The sequence below is a fragment of the Gymnoscopelus braueri genome (genome assembly GCF_963280865.1).
Source record: "Gymnoscopelus braueri genome assembly, chromosome: 13".
Classification (NCBI taxonomy): domain Eukaryota; kingdom Metazoa; phylum Chordata; class Actinopteri; order Myctophiformes; family Myctophidae; genus Gymnoscopelus; species Gymnoscopelus braueri.
The window spans coordinates 4,783,819-4,799,415 of NC_137615.1; the positions used below are offsets into that span (position 1 = coordinate 4,783,819).

Sequence of the window (15,597 nt, forward strand, 5' to 3'; positions counted from 1 at the left end):
ACTCCCTGGTCTCCACCCAAATTATAAATAAAATTGTGTTATTTGACCATGGGAAATATTATACTTTTTGGTTATGCTTTGTATTAATTCTTTGATGCTGTATAACCACTGGTAAATTGTTGTGAATGGTCTATACTGTTTGAAATATACCCCTCAACAATGAAGTCAAGTAATTTTGAGGCAGAACCAAGCTTTCAGTTTAGGAGCTGCAAGCACTTTCTTTTCTTTTTTTATAAAGATGGAGTGCCATGATATTTTTCAACCCTAAAACCTGATCATACGGTATTATTATTATGTAAGGATTTTTTTCAACAAAAAGAAAGTGTACAGTAAGTGTTAAAATGTTGTTTTTATGTAGACACACCCACCAGTTCATTAAGTATACCTGGTTCTCACCTTAGCACCTCCTCCACCACCTTAGCACCACCCACCTGTCCTTGTCCCTCCTCCTCCTCATGCCCACACCTGTTGTGTTATGATAATGAGGGGGAGGGTATGGCTTTGTGATGTCACTAAAGCGCTGTTTCTCTATTGGCACATTTGACCCTCAAGGTTTCAGCCTCCAGGAAGAAACTCCAAATAGTCAGAGAAGACATAAAACACCATAAAAACACCACCGGGGGGCTTAATGAAGTTCTATCAACCTCATAGACACATGAAAAACAGAAAAAGTGCAAAAACATGGCACCAGCTCTTTAAATGCAGAAAACTATGCAATGTAGTTACTAATTTGATCAGAAATGCCAAAAATAATTTCTTAAATGAGAACATAGAGGCAAACAAAAGCCTCCCACAAAAACTGTGGAGCCACTAAAACAATTAGGCTGCAACGGAAAAATTCAGACAAAATCTACAAACATTTGCATTATCTCAAGTGGCTCGCTCATTACCGACAAGCAATTGGTAGCGGACTGTTTTAACAGTTTCTTCACCACAGTTGCAACCCAGTTGGTAAACAAACTCCGCCAGCATTCAGGTCTGTATGGCCCAGACCACATTCAAGCTCACAATGAGAAACTAGGGGCTAAAAAAGATTAATTCTCATTCAAACCTGTAATGATTGATGGTTTGCAAAACAAACTCCTCGCCCTACAGCCAAACAAGGCCACCGGCCTTGACAACATCCCCACCAGATTCCTCAGAGACGCAGCGGTCTCCATTGCTCCCATGGTAGCCCACGTTACAAACTTATCCATCAGTCAGTGTCACGTCCCACAAGAATTCAAGTTGGCAAGAGTAATCCCTCTATATAAAAAAGGAAGCAAACTAAATCCTGGCAACTATAGGCCTGTTTCCATCCTTTGTTCCATCTCAAAGGTTATAGAGCGATCAATCCAAGAACAAATCAACAGCTACCTCGGCGAGCGTAAACTGTTGTTTGAATTCTAATCGGGCTTCAGAACATCCCACTCCACTGACACATGCCTACTGTATTTGACCGACTACATCAAACGTGAGGTAGACTCGGGCAAATACTGCGGCATGGTCATGCTGGACCTCCAAAAGGCGTTTGACACTGTAAACCACTCAATTCTACTTGATAAGCTGAGGGCGATTGGTTTTGATTGCCCATCACTAAATTGGATGAGATCTTACTTGGAGGGAAGAGAGCAAGTGGTTGACATCAACGGAACCATGTCCTCATCCCTCCCGGTGAGCTGCGGGGTTCCTCAAGGCAGCATTCTAGGGCCGTTACTGTTCCTACTATACATTAACGACATGAATACTGCCTGTAACTGCAAAGTGTTCCTGTTCGCTGATGACTCTGCACTCCTGATCTCGGGTGAGGACAAGATGCAAGTTGAGGAAGCTCTCAGCTCCGAACTTTCCAAAATCCGTACCTGGCTTACCGATAACAAACTGTCACTACACCTTGGGAAAACTGAATCCATTCTCTTTGGGACCAAACATTCCCTCATGTAAGATGAAGGTTAATGACTTCAAGGTCAAAGTCGATGACACAATCATCTCTAGCAAAGAAGAGATTACCTATTTGGGATGTATTCTTGACAAATACCTCACAGGAGAAAGCATGGCAACAAAGGTGGTCAAAGGAGTAAACCAGAGAACCAGATTTATGGGCAGAGTTTCCTCTTTTGTCAACCCTCAGGCCCTCAGGACCCTCTCAGGGGCCCTAATTCAGCCCCTTTTTGACTCTGCTTGCTCCTCTTGGTACTCCAACACCTCAGTGTCACTGAAGACTAAGCTTCAAACCTCCCAAAACAAACTGATTCGACTACTTCTCGGACTGGGGCCCATGACCCACCTCTCTCCCACTCACTTTACCAGCCTAGGCTGTTTCAGGGTGGAAGACAGGGTTAAACAACAAAAAATGGGACTGGTCTTCAGAATTGTAAATGCAGATTTGCCCGAAATGCCCCCTATACCCGCTTATCTGTCAAAATACATCCAAAAAGTTAAAGACACCCACAGTCACGAAATTAGAGGGAGCGAAAACAACAATCTGGTACCACCCACCCATAAAACAAACATGGTCAAATTCTCCTTCTACAGCACGGCCACCGAGGTATGGAATAGCCTAACCCCATCCCGCAAAAAATGCAGTTCATTGGGCTCATTCAAAACAGCCCTAAGAACTCATCTTTCTGGAGGCCATAAGAGGAGGTAGTACCAGTTTCCCTGTAGACAGATGACCCCCCTCCCCCCCTTTTTTTTTTGTATATACTTTTATTTTATTTTTCGTGATGCTTTTTTTGTACATAGTGGTATTTTTTTCTCTGTTTTTTATGTTGATTTAAACTGTTTGGTTGCTACTATATATGTCTATGAAATTAATTCAAGGACCCCAACGGAAACAAGTCCGCAAGGACTTTTTTGGTCGGACCTTTTAGACAAAAGTATTATAAATGTAACTGTGTTGTTTTACATTCTTTTGCCTAATAACATTTTCAATCAATTCTGGCAGGAGCAAAACAGCTTTTTATGACATATTGTATTATGGCCTTTTACATGTATAACCACTGGTATATTTTTTGAAGAATTAAAGGACCACTTTGCCCATTTTCAACCTATCTTAAAGGGGTAGTTCACCCCCAAAATAACTTTTTTTCTATTGATTCCTCACCACCTGGAGCCTTGAATTCATAGATGTTTTTTAGTTGTTGTCACATTCCTAAGCCAATAATTTGATTTTAATAAATTTGTCCCCATTGATTCCGGTAGGAGACACAAATGCATTTGTGTCTCCTACCGGAATCAATGGGGACAAATTTACAAATAATAAAGGAAGGAATGCGACAAAAACTAAAAAATATCCATGAATTCAAGGCTCCATGGGGTGAGTAATCAATAGAAAAAAAGTTATTTTGGGGGTGAACTACCCCTTTAATAGTTGGTCCTCACTAATGCTCATCTTAAGATACATTTTTGTCTAATTACTCCTGTGTTTTAGACAGCTGTGGCCAGTTCAGAAACCTGCCTACCAGTGAGCAGGTTTTATAATTTCAAACAAGAACAAAAATCTTTTTTATTTAATTTTGTATTATTGCAAGAACCCTGTTAATATCTAAACCAGCATTTATTGGGTTAACATTCTGTGGGCACGCACAGGAGCAGTCAGTGTTGCCATGTCTGCTTATTATAAGCGAGTAGTATAGTTGCTTATTTGGGCTTAATTGCTTCCTAATGTTGTTTAAACCAGTGGTTCTCAGCAATTCCATGTCAAGGACCCCCAAAATATTATGTATTTTTCCGCGGACCCCCATCTGAAAATAGTTTTCGACAGCGACCCCCAGATACAATGTGTGTATTTAAATTGTTTAAAAAGCATTCCACATTTTTTTCAAGATTAGTTATAAATAATGATAAATAAATAGCAGATCTACAAGCTCACATCGTGACGTGTTGTGAGCTCGTTTTTAAATAGCTGATGCATAATTAAAGCGGTCATGTAGCCAAGTTGCTTCTTTTGCCCTCGATTTTATAGACCTGGTTGCTTGTTTTTCTCCCACAATCTGGCAACAATAGTAGCGTCGTGTTCAGCCCGTATCACGAGAGAGACGAGCGGACAGAACAACAACAAAGCATCTTGATTGTGTGTTATAACATTATATTATAAGTTTGCACTGCAGTGCACAACCCTGCTGTGTGTAACCTGTGTCTTAACATTGTTTTCACGACAGTCTGTGTAAAGAGAGTCAATCTGCACATTTCTACACGGGGTTCGTTCAGAGACTGTTGTGTTGTCTCTAACGCTAATGCTAAGCTAGCTTCCAGTCTAGAGTCAGTACATTACACGTGAGCAGAACGTTGAACAAGTTGAACTTCCCCAGTTGGACGTTTTGAGGGATGCTCTGCTGTTTTACACCTGAAGACAAGACACGAAGAGGACAATCCAGATAGTTAGTTCTTCTGGCCTAGTGGGATGAAAAGACAGTGAGTGGACTGAGATACCTTGTTAACCTTCTACAATACCTGCTCTGTGACTGTTGGGAGGATCCAGGAACATTAAGGTACAACACTAGCCTTAGATCAACACTATCGTAGATGTATTTGATCGATTGTTACGTCTACGACGAGAGTCTTAGTGACCCCCCCCAGAGTGCCCTGGACTTTCACCAGTAAAACCCGTACTTCTCCGTACATTTACAAACAGTATATATAAGGTGTTTACCCGTTTGCACCAAATGTTAACTAGCGGTCCGGAGTGTTTGTGTAATGTATTAGTCCGTATTTGTCAAGAAATAAGTGTTTTAATCCCGTCTGTGGCCGATTCTGTTGGAAATTCTCAATGGGCGGTAGAGACGGGGCGCATCTGGTGAAAGCCGGAATTACACTCAATGTAAACCAGAAGTATACGAGGGGGGAAATGGCGTTCGGTCACAGATGGGATTAAAACACTTCTTTATTGAAAAATATGGACTAATACATTGCACAAACATGCCGGACCGCTAGTTAACATTTGGGGCACCCGTAGCTCTGATTCATAGCCTTGAAGAAGTTCTCTTTAAGGCTATGGGACTCTCGTCTGCAGTAAAAAAAATAAAAAAAATACTCTTTCGCTACTCAGCAAAACAAAGACGACACCCCCACACACACACACACACACACACACACACACACACACACACACACACACACACACACACACACACACACACACACGTCTAAAATACAGGTTTTGGCCAAAATGTAAAATAATCCACCGGAAAGAAAACATTATTTAGTTACTCCGCTGCGCCCTCTACAGATCCGGTCGACGGATTTTGTTCTATTATTAACAGTTTGCCAAAAACAAGGCAAGGTGGCACAGATTTAAACAAATGAATGCTAAAAGGATAACCCAGATATGCCCTCAGGGCTTATTGTTACCATTAAGATCCTGTGTATTCAGTTTGTTGAGACATTTAAAGACTAACAATAATATGCAACAAAAAAAGTGTTTGTCTGGTTGGTCCCACAAATGAAGTGATAAATTGTGGTTTTCACTTGAATAATTCCTTTGAGAAAGTACAGTATATATTGTTGTGGTATATTGTGTTATTGTGTTAAGAGTGTTTACTGAAAGAATAGGGACATTTCATATTGAAGTCAATGTTTATTTTATTATTTTATTTGTATTTGCACAATTCATTCATTCACTAAATAATTGAGAATTACATGACGTTATCACTCCAAAGGTGACAGGAGTCATTTGGATTTAATATGTATTATAATAGTTTAATAATAATAATGAATTGTATTTATAATGCACGTTACATTTGAACAAATCTCAAAGTGATATAATAGACATTTGCATAAAAATATCACACAGCTTTTAACAAAAAATATATATCTTTAAAAACCAAACATTAAAAACACAGGAGGGCACAAAGCTTAGAGGTAAAACCAGTCTAGCTTAAATGTTTTGTTAACACATCCACCGCCAAGAACGTAGTCCTACGGTCCGTTAAATCCAACTGTTAAGCGCCGAGACCGTAGCCCTACGGTCCACGGTCTTTTCGCGCTAAGAATGTCCGGGTTCACTTTCGGATTTTTTTTTATCCACTTCCGTTTCCGGTTTGATGACCGGAAATGGAATTATTTGGGATCCGGTTTTGACGATCACGTCCGCTCCCATTCTACAGAGGAAACTGAAACTCGATTCTCTTCCTGTAGTTTTTTCTCCTCGCATTTCACTGTTTAACGTAATCCGCTCTAACTACAACATGGATGCCCCGTTTGACACGTGGATTATTGGATGACTGGGTGTATTTCCAGTAGGATACACAAAGAGTCTACTTTGTGTCTCCTATAGGATACATTAGCATCTTTCTGCCGGTAATCTAATTATTGGCTTAGGAATGTGACAAAAAACTAAAAGAAATCCATGAATTCAAGGGGCCATGGGGTGTGTAATAATTGATAGAAAATAAGTAATTTTTTGGGTGAACTACTCCTTTAAGTCGTCTCTTAAAAGCATCAACAGACTGCGGTGCTCTCAGTACCAGTGGTACATTTACTCATGTACTGTACTTGAGTAAATATTTGAGGCATTTTTTACTTTACTGGAGTATTTGCAATTTTCAGTAGTTTTACTTCTACTCCACTACATCTCAGAGGCAAATATTGTACATTTACACCACCAACATGATATGAAAACTTTAGTAACTAGTAGTAACTTTGTAGATTTAGGTTATTTCTTAACACACATGAACTACTTCAGTCCTATTGTATAAGATGTTTCATACATTTTGAAAACTAGCAAAATGACTTTCTGCATAATCTCAAGTAAAATTTTGATCACAGGACTTTTACTTGTAACAGAGAATTTATATTTTCTACATTGTGGAATTGATACTTTCTTTACTTCTTCCACCACTGATCAATACAACATGCAACAGTTATTATTCCACAAACAGCTGGCTTGTTGCAGAGTGAGTCTGGTCAAAGAACTGCCTCGTTCAAAGAACTGCTTCACCACTTCAAACGTATTTTATACTTCACCGTACGATGTGAATGAACACCACCTACATACACTTAGGTTGTAGATCTGCTATTTTCAACACATTCTCAAGTTTGTGTAATTCTGGAAGTTTTTCTTTAGTTTTCTAAAATGTCTCATATGCCCAAAATTGGGATGCCAGTTGAACGTTGTTTTTTCATCTTCACTGTTTGACTGTTTATATTATTTATTATTTCAATTATAATATAGCTCTTGTCTAATTGTGTGTGTGTGTGTGTGTGTGTGTGTGTGTGTGTGTAAAGCAGATGTCTACAGGTGAAGACCATCTATCCAGTCACAGCATGTTGCCTCAGCACCACATGCATTCCTACGACTCAGCAGCCCTGAGTCCAGACCATCCAATGGCTCCTCCCACCTTCACCTCTGAGGACAACAACCACACTGATACAGGAAGTGAGTCTCTCTCTCTCACACACACACACACACAGTTTGTACCCAAATTGGTACACCGTATCTCTGTAGTCATGTGATCAAGATGTATGACCGGCTTCGAATGCTGCCAATGCACTGAATGGGACATTATCACGTTTGTTCAGACCATTGAATGGGCGTAGTAGGCGACATAATGACCTACCCACCATTTATCAGCCCATTCATTGGGCGTAATCAGGTACAGATCAGATACAAGAAACAAGATTTATGATTCTGTGCCTATCGGTACATGACTCGTACGGCGCTGAGTAGGCTCAAGCAAAAGACGCAACGTTTGTGACGGCAACTAGCTCGCTTTCGCTCCGTCGGTGGTCCCTCTCGTGGCTCCAGTCTGCTTGAGACTGCGCACCTCTAAACCGAAACGTAACTTTATATAAGTATATAAGTCATCTCCGTCGGTAGGTTAGTATGTTCTGATAACAACTAATGAATGGTCTGATAAATCGCTGGATGTCAGATTTTTTAGACCCTATTCCGATTGACTATGATTGGCTTTCATAGTTTGCTGGAGGGGTAGTTTTGCACCACATGCTACAAGCACCACTGAACCGATTGGCGGGAAACTTTTCACGCATAGTCCAAGTAGGCCAAGGAAGAATTTCCACCACGATTATTTTCAAATTGCCGAATTGATCTACAACTGAGCTTATAGATTCGTAATTTTCACTGGTCAACACCATTGTGCACCGAGGTATAAATTGAGCTTCACAGAGGGCACATAGCCTATCTGAAATTTACAGTTATAAGTATGGTCAATGGACCAATAGTATTTTTAAACCCGTGATGTAGTGATTGAACTAAATTTGGCCCAATACCGGCTTCACTTCGGTCACGGTGGCGTTTGGACTCACCAAAAGTTTGTTTCTTGGCGCGCTCGCCTCGCTCACTCCAGCCTGGCTCCTTCCAGCAGCACTTGTATTGGCAATAATAATAATACTGCAAAGTCACCCATGTGTGTGTGTATTTCCTAGTTTGTTTTCCTACATTCTTAAAGGTGTGCCATTGAGTTGCTCTCTGCTGACGTTAGCTCCTCTCTCCTCGTTCTAGATCTCCAATTCCTTCTTGATGTGTGTAAAGAGGAGTCTTCCCCTGAACACCAGGAGAGCAGCTGTGCTCTGGTCCAGGTGAAACTAGAACCTCCACAGATTAAAGAGGAACAGGAGGAGAGTTCTTCCAGTCTGGTCCAGGTGAACATTGAAACTTCACAGATTAAAGAGGAACGGGAGGAGAGTAGTTCCAGTCTGGTCCAGGTGAAACTAGAAACTCCACAGATTAAGGAGGAACAGTCAGAAGTACTTCTAAGACCAGAGGAGGCTGCAGTGAAAAGTGAAGATAATGATGACAACAGAAAGACAGAGCCTCTAGCCAGCACCTCAACTGAACACATGAAAACACAAGCTGCTGTAGAGGACTGTGGAACATCACAACCAACTAGTGATGAGCTGCTCCTGTCTTCACACTGTTCTGAATCTGATACTGATGACAGTGATGACTGGGATACCAGGGATGATGAGTCAGTTTTAAACACACTGAAATCATACAAGACACAACATGTGGAAGGGCAAAACATGTCTTTTAGCAAGCTGTCACAGAACCTGAAATCATTTAAACAAAAGCCATACATGAGGAGTCAAACAGGAAAGAAAGACTTTAGCTGTACAGAGTGTGGAAAAGTCTGTGGTTGCAAGAGTGCTCTGAAAAAACACATGAGGATTCATACAGGCGAAAAGCCCTTTGCTTGTACAGTTTGTAACAAAAGCTTTAACCAAAGTCAATATCTAAAACCACACATGAGGATTCATACAGGTGAAAATCCCTTTGCTTGTACAGTTTGTAACAAAAGCTTTAATCAAAATCAAACTCTGAAAACCCACATGAGTATTCATACAGGTGAAAAGCCCTTTGCTTGTACAGTTTGTAACAAAAACTTTAAACAAAATCAACATCTGAAAAGACACATGAGGATTCATACAGGTGAAAAGCCCTTTGCTTGTACAGTTTGTAACAAAAGCTTTAATCAAAATCAAACTCTGAAAACCCACATGAGTATTCATACAGGTGAAAAGCCCTTTGCTTGTACAGTTTGTAACAAAAGCTTTAATCAAAATCAAACTCTGAAAACCCACATGAGTATTCATACAGGCGAAAAGCCTTTTGCTTGTACAGTTTGTAACAAAAGCTTTAAACATAATCAAACTCTGAAAAATCACATGAGGATCCATACAGGCTAAAAGACCTTTGCTTGTACAGTTTAAAACAAAAGATTTAACTGAAATCATCATTTGAAAACACATGAGGATTCTTTCGGGCACAAATCCCTTTGCTTGGACAGTTTGTAACAAAAGCTTTAACCGAAATCAAGCTCTGAAAGAACACACAAGGATTCATAAGGCGTAAATCCCTTTGCTTTGACAGTTTGTAACAAATGTTGTAATACTTTTTTTTCTCTGAAGATACACATGAAAGCTCACATGATAAGAACTTAAGTTGTACATTGTGGCATATGCTTTGGTCAAACAGTAACAACAGTAATAGGAGCCGTCACATGATATGACATACACAACAAACGTATCATTCTGCTAGTTTAGCTTGAAACCTGTCATTGATACCAAGCAAAAATAACCATACATGGTAGATTTAGTTAAACACTGATGTTTTTTACATCAAAATGATTGGTAGCCACTGTATTCTGAAGAAGAAAAATGAAATGTATACTTTAGCAGTAGACTTTGTCTACAAACATTAGACTTTGTCCAGAAACTGGTGTATTGTTCTTCACATGACTTGTGGTGTCACATCTCTAGGGACACACAGTCTTTGTCTCAAATGATGCTCATAAGAATGAAATATCTCACAAGAATGCTAGTGTAAAAACCATGAACTCCTCCTGGCTCATCTGTATCACGTTCTTTGAAATCAAAGCTGAGGACTTTCTGTTTCCTGCTGCCTTTTACTGACGTTTTTTATTCATTTTTTCTCTTGTTTTTATTTTACTTTATTTTTTCTGTTCTCAACTCTTTTTTTCATTGCCTTGTTAAAATGTGCTGTACAAATAAACATACGTACCTACCCAAATTATTATTATATTTTCTGTAGAAATATTCACAAATGTCAAGTGATGGTTGGCTTATATTGTTACTTAGCGTAGGTTACCACCTCAGTTAGTGGTTAAACTGTGTCTCATATGGCCCAAGTTCTGGTAATGGTAAATGAAGACCAGATGCAGACAATTAAGTGAGTCAACACAGCCATCTACCAGCAGATTTTAAAGCACTTTGTTTTTCCGTATGTTGACAAGCTTTACAGAGATGCTGATTTCCTTTCCAGCAGGACTTGGCACCTGCCCACACTGCCAAAACTACTAGTAACTGGTGTACTGACCATGGTATTACTGTGCTTGACTGACCAGCCAACTGGCCTGACCTGAACCCCACAGAGAATCTATGTTGTATTGTCAAGAGGAAGGTGTGAGACACTAGACTCAACAATGCAGATGAGCTTAAGGCCGATATCAAAGCAAACCTGGGCTTCCATAACACTTTAACAGAACCACAGGCTGATCACCTCCATGCCACGCCCCATTGATGAAGTAATTTGTTCAAAAGTAGCCCAGACCAAGTATTGAGTGCCTAAATTAAAATACTTTTAAGATGGTTGACATTTCTGTATTACAATTATTTTTTTGAGTGGACTTATGTAATATTCTAACATTTTGAGATATAGATTTTATATTTTCATGAGCTATATACCATAATTATCTAGATTAAAATATATATATTTTAAAAAGCATTTCACTTCATACGCAATGAATCTAGAATCTATTTTCCACGATATTCAATAGTTTTTTAGATGGGTCTGCAGACTGTATTTGAGTGAAACAGGGTAGGTGGATATACATCTGGAGACGTTCCACACTCTAGAGACCTAATGAACATCGCAGTGATCTGGCAGGAAGAAAAAGCCCAAGCCTAGAAGAGAGTGAGATGGAGAGCTCTGGTGAATGCCTTATGCCCCTCAACGGGGTAAAGAGGATAAAGTAAAGCATTTATTTGTTTTTATCCTGTGAAATTGATACAGACTTCATGACAAGGACTTCAAATATGTTAATCTAGTGTATGGTGACACCTACTGGACACATTACCATTCTGCACAGAACTATTACATCAAATAATAATAATATAGAGTACAGTATGACAGATTAAATGATTACACATACACATACAAACTAAATAAACACACACATCAGACACAGGCATGATACCCTCCACGTCTCCCAGGCCATTTCATTGGCCCACCTCCTCTGGTTAACAACATGGTCATTGTTTTAGAACATGAACAAAAGGTAGCAGTTTTATTTTGGTCATTAAAAGTAATTCAAAAAGATACAAAGTATTCATTTCATATGAATCAGTGAAACAGACCAAAAGGGTGTAACTGAGGCCAATGGCTTATTGTGCCTACCCTTTTACATTTAAATCAAAGGTCAAAGGTTAAATACGTAGACTTTACCTTTGGCTTTGGTACTTGGTCTGCTCTTTTTTCCCTCCACACATAACCTTTCCAATAATAGCCATTCTACAAGCTCACGACGTGTCTGTGATGCGTTGTGAGCTTGTAGATCTGCTATTTTTGGCTAATGTTACCCCGAGAATAGGGATGGGAGGGTTCAAGTGGTTAATGTAAAAAATCAATCAAGTCCCTTGATTTAAATGTGTATTTTGACTTAAATGTAATTAAGTCCCTCTCACACAACGTTTTGGCAGCCCCCCTGCAGTATATGAGGACCCCCAAGGGGTCCTCAGAAACGGCTCTTTTAAGAGCCACCCACTTATTTCTTTAAAAGATTTCCATTTATTAAAGCCATTATAGTCATATGCCATAACATTATGGCTGAAGTTATGACAACGAAAATATAAACGCAAGTATAATTTACTAATATTTTAAAGGGCATTGGTGTTTACCATTAAAAGACAATTCCCATAATGGTCTGCTCTACTGGGCTATATGAGTTATCAGTGACGGGTCTCCCCTCCATCTGTAGCCCTTGGTATACACAAAATAAAACTAATGATTGATATAGATCCCCTCTAAAGACCATTATTTCCCCTGGTTACTGCTATCTTAATGCGTGAGAGGGCCACCTTTCTGTTTTGTCAATTAAAGAAGTATATATTTTATGAAAAATAATGGTCACCAGGACCATGGGTGTGTTTTCAAAGAGTCTTAACATGCTCAATTGAGTTATAACGGGGTTACGACATCTGCATAGGCATTATAGGGACACAGACAGACGGTAATCTGCTAACGGTTATTGCATGATACATTCCTATTTCTTCACTCTTGCTTTGGTTGATTTTTTTTTAAAAATCTCTGTTGTTATTCATGTCCTCGCTGTTTTGCCTGATTCACTGCCTTTTGCCTTTGCATATTACAATGACCAGAGATGGACATTGTGTCTGCAACAGTAGAACAAACTGCTTCTCTCTCTCTCTCTCTCTCTCTCTCTCTCTCTCTCTCTCTCTGCAAGTAACTTGCAAACTTGCAGCAACAGTTCACTGTGATATATTTACTGAACAGTTCGGTCCCCTAGCTACTGCTATAAAGGTAGGCCTAATTGATCTTGCCATGGGGATGGACATATTTGCTATGGCAGTCCCACTGTTTTCATACAGATACATACATATTTTGTTTACTTTAGTTTTATCAGATGTTAATTACTCACTGTAAGTTATTCACTATGCGAGGCGTTGTGAGCTTGTGGATCAGCTATTTTGGCCAATGTTAAACCAGTTTTTATAGTATAGTTTGTTGATGACTTTTGTTGCAGTAATGCATTTTTTATTTTATTATTAGGTATTTAACATGTATTAATAGTCCTTAAATTGTCACTTAACTGCCATCTGGGGACCCCCTGTTTTAACAGTAACATATGATGTTATATAAACATATAATGGTCAGATATAACTTTTGTATACAGTCAATGTGGATTTCATTTTCACAATTGTTTTAAAATAGCAGTGTAGATAGATAGATAGATAGCTGTATATTATGTACATTTTTCACTATTCATGTTGAAGTCGTATAAGCCAGGCATGGCTTATAATGATTTATAATACGGTATTGTTAAACAAGACATGGAATACATAGTGCCGGTTAAAAGTGGGAATAGTTAAATGCTTCCACCAAGTCTCAGCTTTATAACCATGTTCTAACCGTTGGAGAGGTCATTGTCATGCAGAACACGGAATAAAGGGGGTGGGCTGCAACGCCCAGTGCAGAGCAGGCTGCCTGTCTTCCTATACGTCCTCAGAACACACATATATTGACGGGGCTTACAGCCTTTTCAGCACTTCTGTCTATATCATCTATTGAGCAAAAATGTCTGGTCGTGGTAAGGGAGGAAAGGGTCTTGGAAAAGGAGGCGCTAAGCGCCATCGCAAAGTGCTTCGTGATAACATCCAGGGAATCACAAAGCCCGCTATCCGCCGTCTGGCTCGCCGTGGCGGTGTGAAGCGTATCTCCGGTCTGATCTACGAGGAGACCCGCGGTGTCCTCAAGGTTTTCCTGGAGAACGTGATCCGTGACGCCGTCACCTACACCGAGCACGCCAAGAGAAAGACCGTGACCGCCATGGATGTTGTCTATGCTCTGAAGAGACAGGGACGCACTCTGTACGGCTTCGGCGGGTAAATGACTGACTGACTTCCACCAACAACCCAAAGGCTCTTTTAAGAGCCGCCCACATTTATTTACAGAGTTAATTCCATTATTGAATTGTGAGAAATTTCTGTTTTTACTTATTAAAGCAAATGAGTTGCTGTTTGCCTCGTATAAATGATTAATGGTCAGTTTCTATGGAAAGGCATGGGTTCCCGAGGCTAGTGAACGGGTCTAAATACAATCTCCCAACATGTACATCCTAGTTGTGCATACCCGAGCCAAGATAACCTGTCTGTTTTCATTTATATGTAAGCTATTCAAAGAGTCGCCAGTGGGGGACAGGGTTGGATCAAGGAAAAGTACACTGCAGTGGCCATGATGAGACTCAAAGTTGAGGGTGTACAACTCTCTTCACATTTAACTTGTGAAAATCTTCAGCAAGCTATACAATAGATTCCAGGGAATTTAATTGTTATAAGAAGCTTTATAAAAGCTTGTCAAGATTAAGATATGGAAACCAATGTCCACTGGTCCAGCATTTTCTATATTGTCTAGTAGTGCAGAGAGTGACTTTATTTGACCATGGTAGGCTATTATACTTATTTTTTGAACGCAGATGAAATTCACATTCACTTGCCAGCACCATGTCATGCTCCCTGATTCAGTTTGGAATAAGTTCCCATAGTGGGAGACTAAGGAGTCGAACCGAGGCCGCCTGGATGAGAACTAGGAATCCTAACCGCTAGACCATATGGGAATGTGTACAACCATCTACTTCATTTATATCAGATAGAAGTATCATCTCGGATTAGTAGCAAACTAGCAATAGTCTGCAGCTAGTGGATTAACTAGATTATACTGTATACATTATGTATCGATAGAAAAGTATGTTACAACTGGATTGAAATTGGAGCGTGGAACAGAGCTATTAATTCAAATTTAAATATAGATTTACCCTGAATGTTTATTATACTTTATCCCTAGTAGGCGGGAAAACATTATGCAGAAACAGAGACAGTGTAAGACACCTCCCTCTGTGGGTCACATAGGCAGTGGCACCAATCATGTGCTGGGAGTCGCACACTTCATTTGCATTGGCCTGGTATAAGTACTGGTGCGACGCCCATAGAGAAACACTTTTCCACTACATCCCTCGTAGAAAGAACATGCCTGAACCCGCCAAGCCAGCGCCCAAGAAGGGCTCCAAGAAAGCCGTCACTAAGACCGCCACCAAGGGCGGCAAGAAGCGTAGAAAGTCCAGGAAGGAGAGTTACGCCATCTACATCTACAAGGTGATGAAGCAGGTCCATCCTGACACCGGTATCTCCTCTAAGGCCATGGGCATCATGAACTCATTTGTCAACGACATCTTTGAGCGCATCGCCGGTGAAGCCTCCAAACTGGCTAACTACAACAAGCGCCGCACGATCACGTCCAGGGAGATTCAGACCGCCGTCCGCCTGCTGCTCCCCGGTGAGCTGGCCAAGCACGCCGTGTCTGAGGGCACCAAGGCTGTGACCAAGTACACCAGCGCCAAGTAA

The 15,597-nt window shown here is 40.2% G+C and overlaps 3 protein-coding genes across 3 annotated transcripts; all 3 read left to right on the forward strand.

Annotated features, from left to right (window-relative positions):
• Positions 1-4,434: 4,434 nt before the first annotated feature.
• On the forward strand, positions 4,435-10,353 carry LOC308099356 (uncharacterized protein; the record flags this gene model as incomplete). The annotated part of the gene is made up of 4 exons (XM_080448101.1): positions 4,435-4,472; positions 7,210-7,357; positions 8,444-8,688; positions 10,201-10,353. Exons 2-4 carry the CDS (start codon positions 7,210-7,212, stop codon positions 10,351-10,353), a joined length of 546 nt encoding a protein of 181 aa, XP_080304227.1. The 5' UTR covers positions 4,435-4,472.
• Positions 10,354-13,774: 3,421 nt separating this feature from the next.
• Positions 13,775-14,086, forward strand: LOC308097865 (histone H4; the record flags this gene model as incomplete). Its single annotated transcript, XM_080445964.1, has 1 exon — positions 13,775-14,086. One exon carries the CDS (start codon positions 13,775-13,777, stop codon positions 14,084-14,086), a length of 312 nt encoding a protein of 103 aa, XP_080302090.1.
• Positions 14,087-15,222: 1,136 nt separating this feature from the next.
• Positions 15,223-15,597, forward strand: LOC308097858 (histone H2B-like; the record flags this gene model as incomplete). The annotated part of the gene is made up of 1 exon (XM_080445957.1): positions 15,223-15,597. The coding sequence occupies one exon, from the start codon at positions 15,223-15,225 to the stop codon at positions 15,595-15,597; it is 375 nt and encodes a 124-aa protein (XP_080302083.1).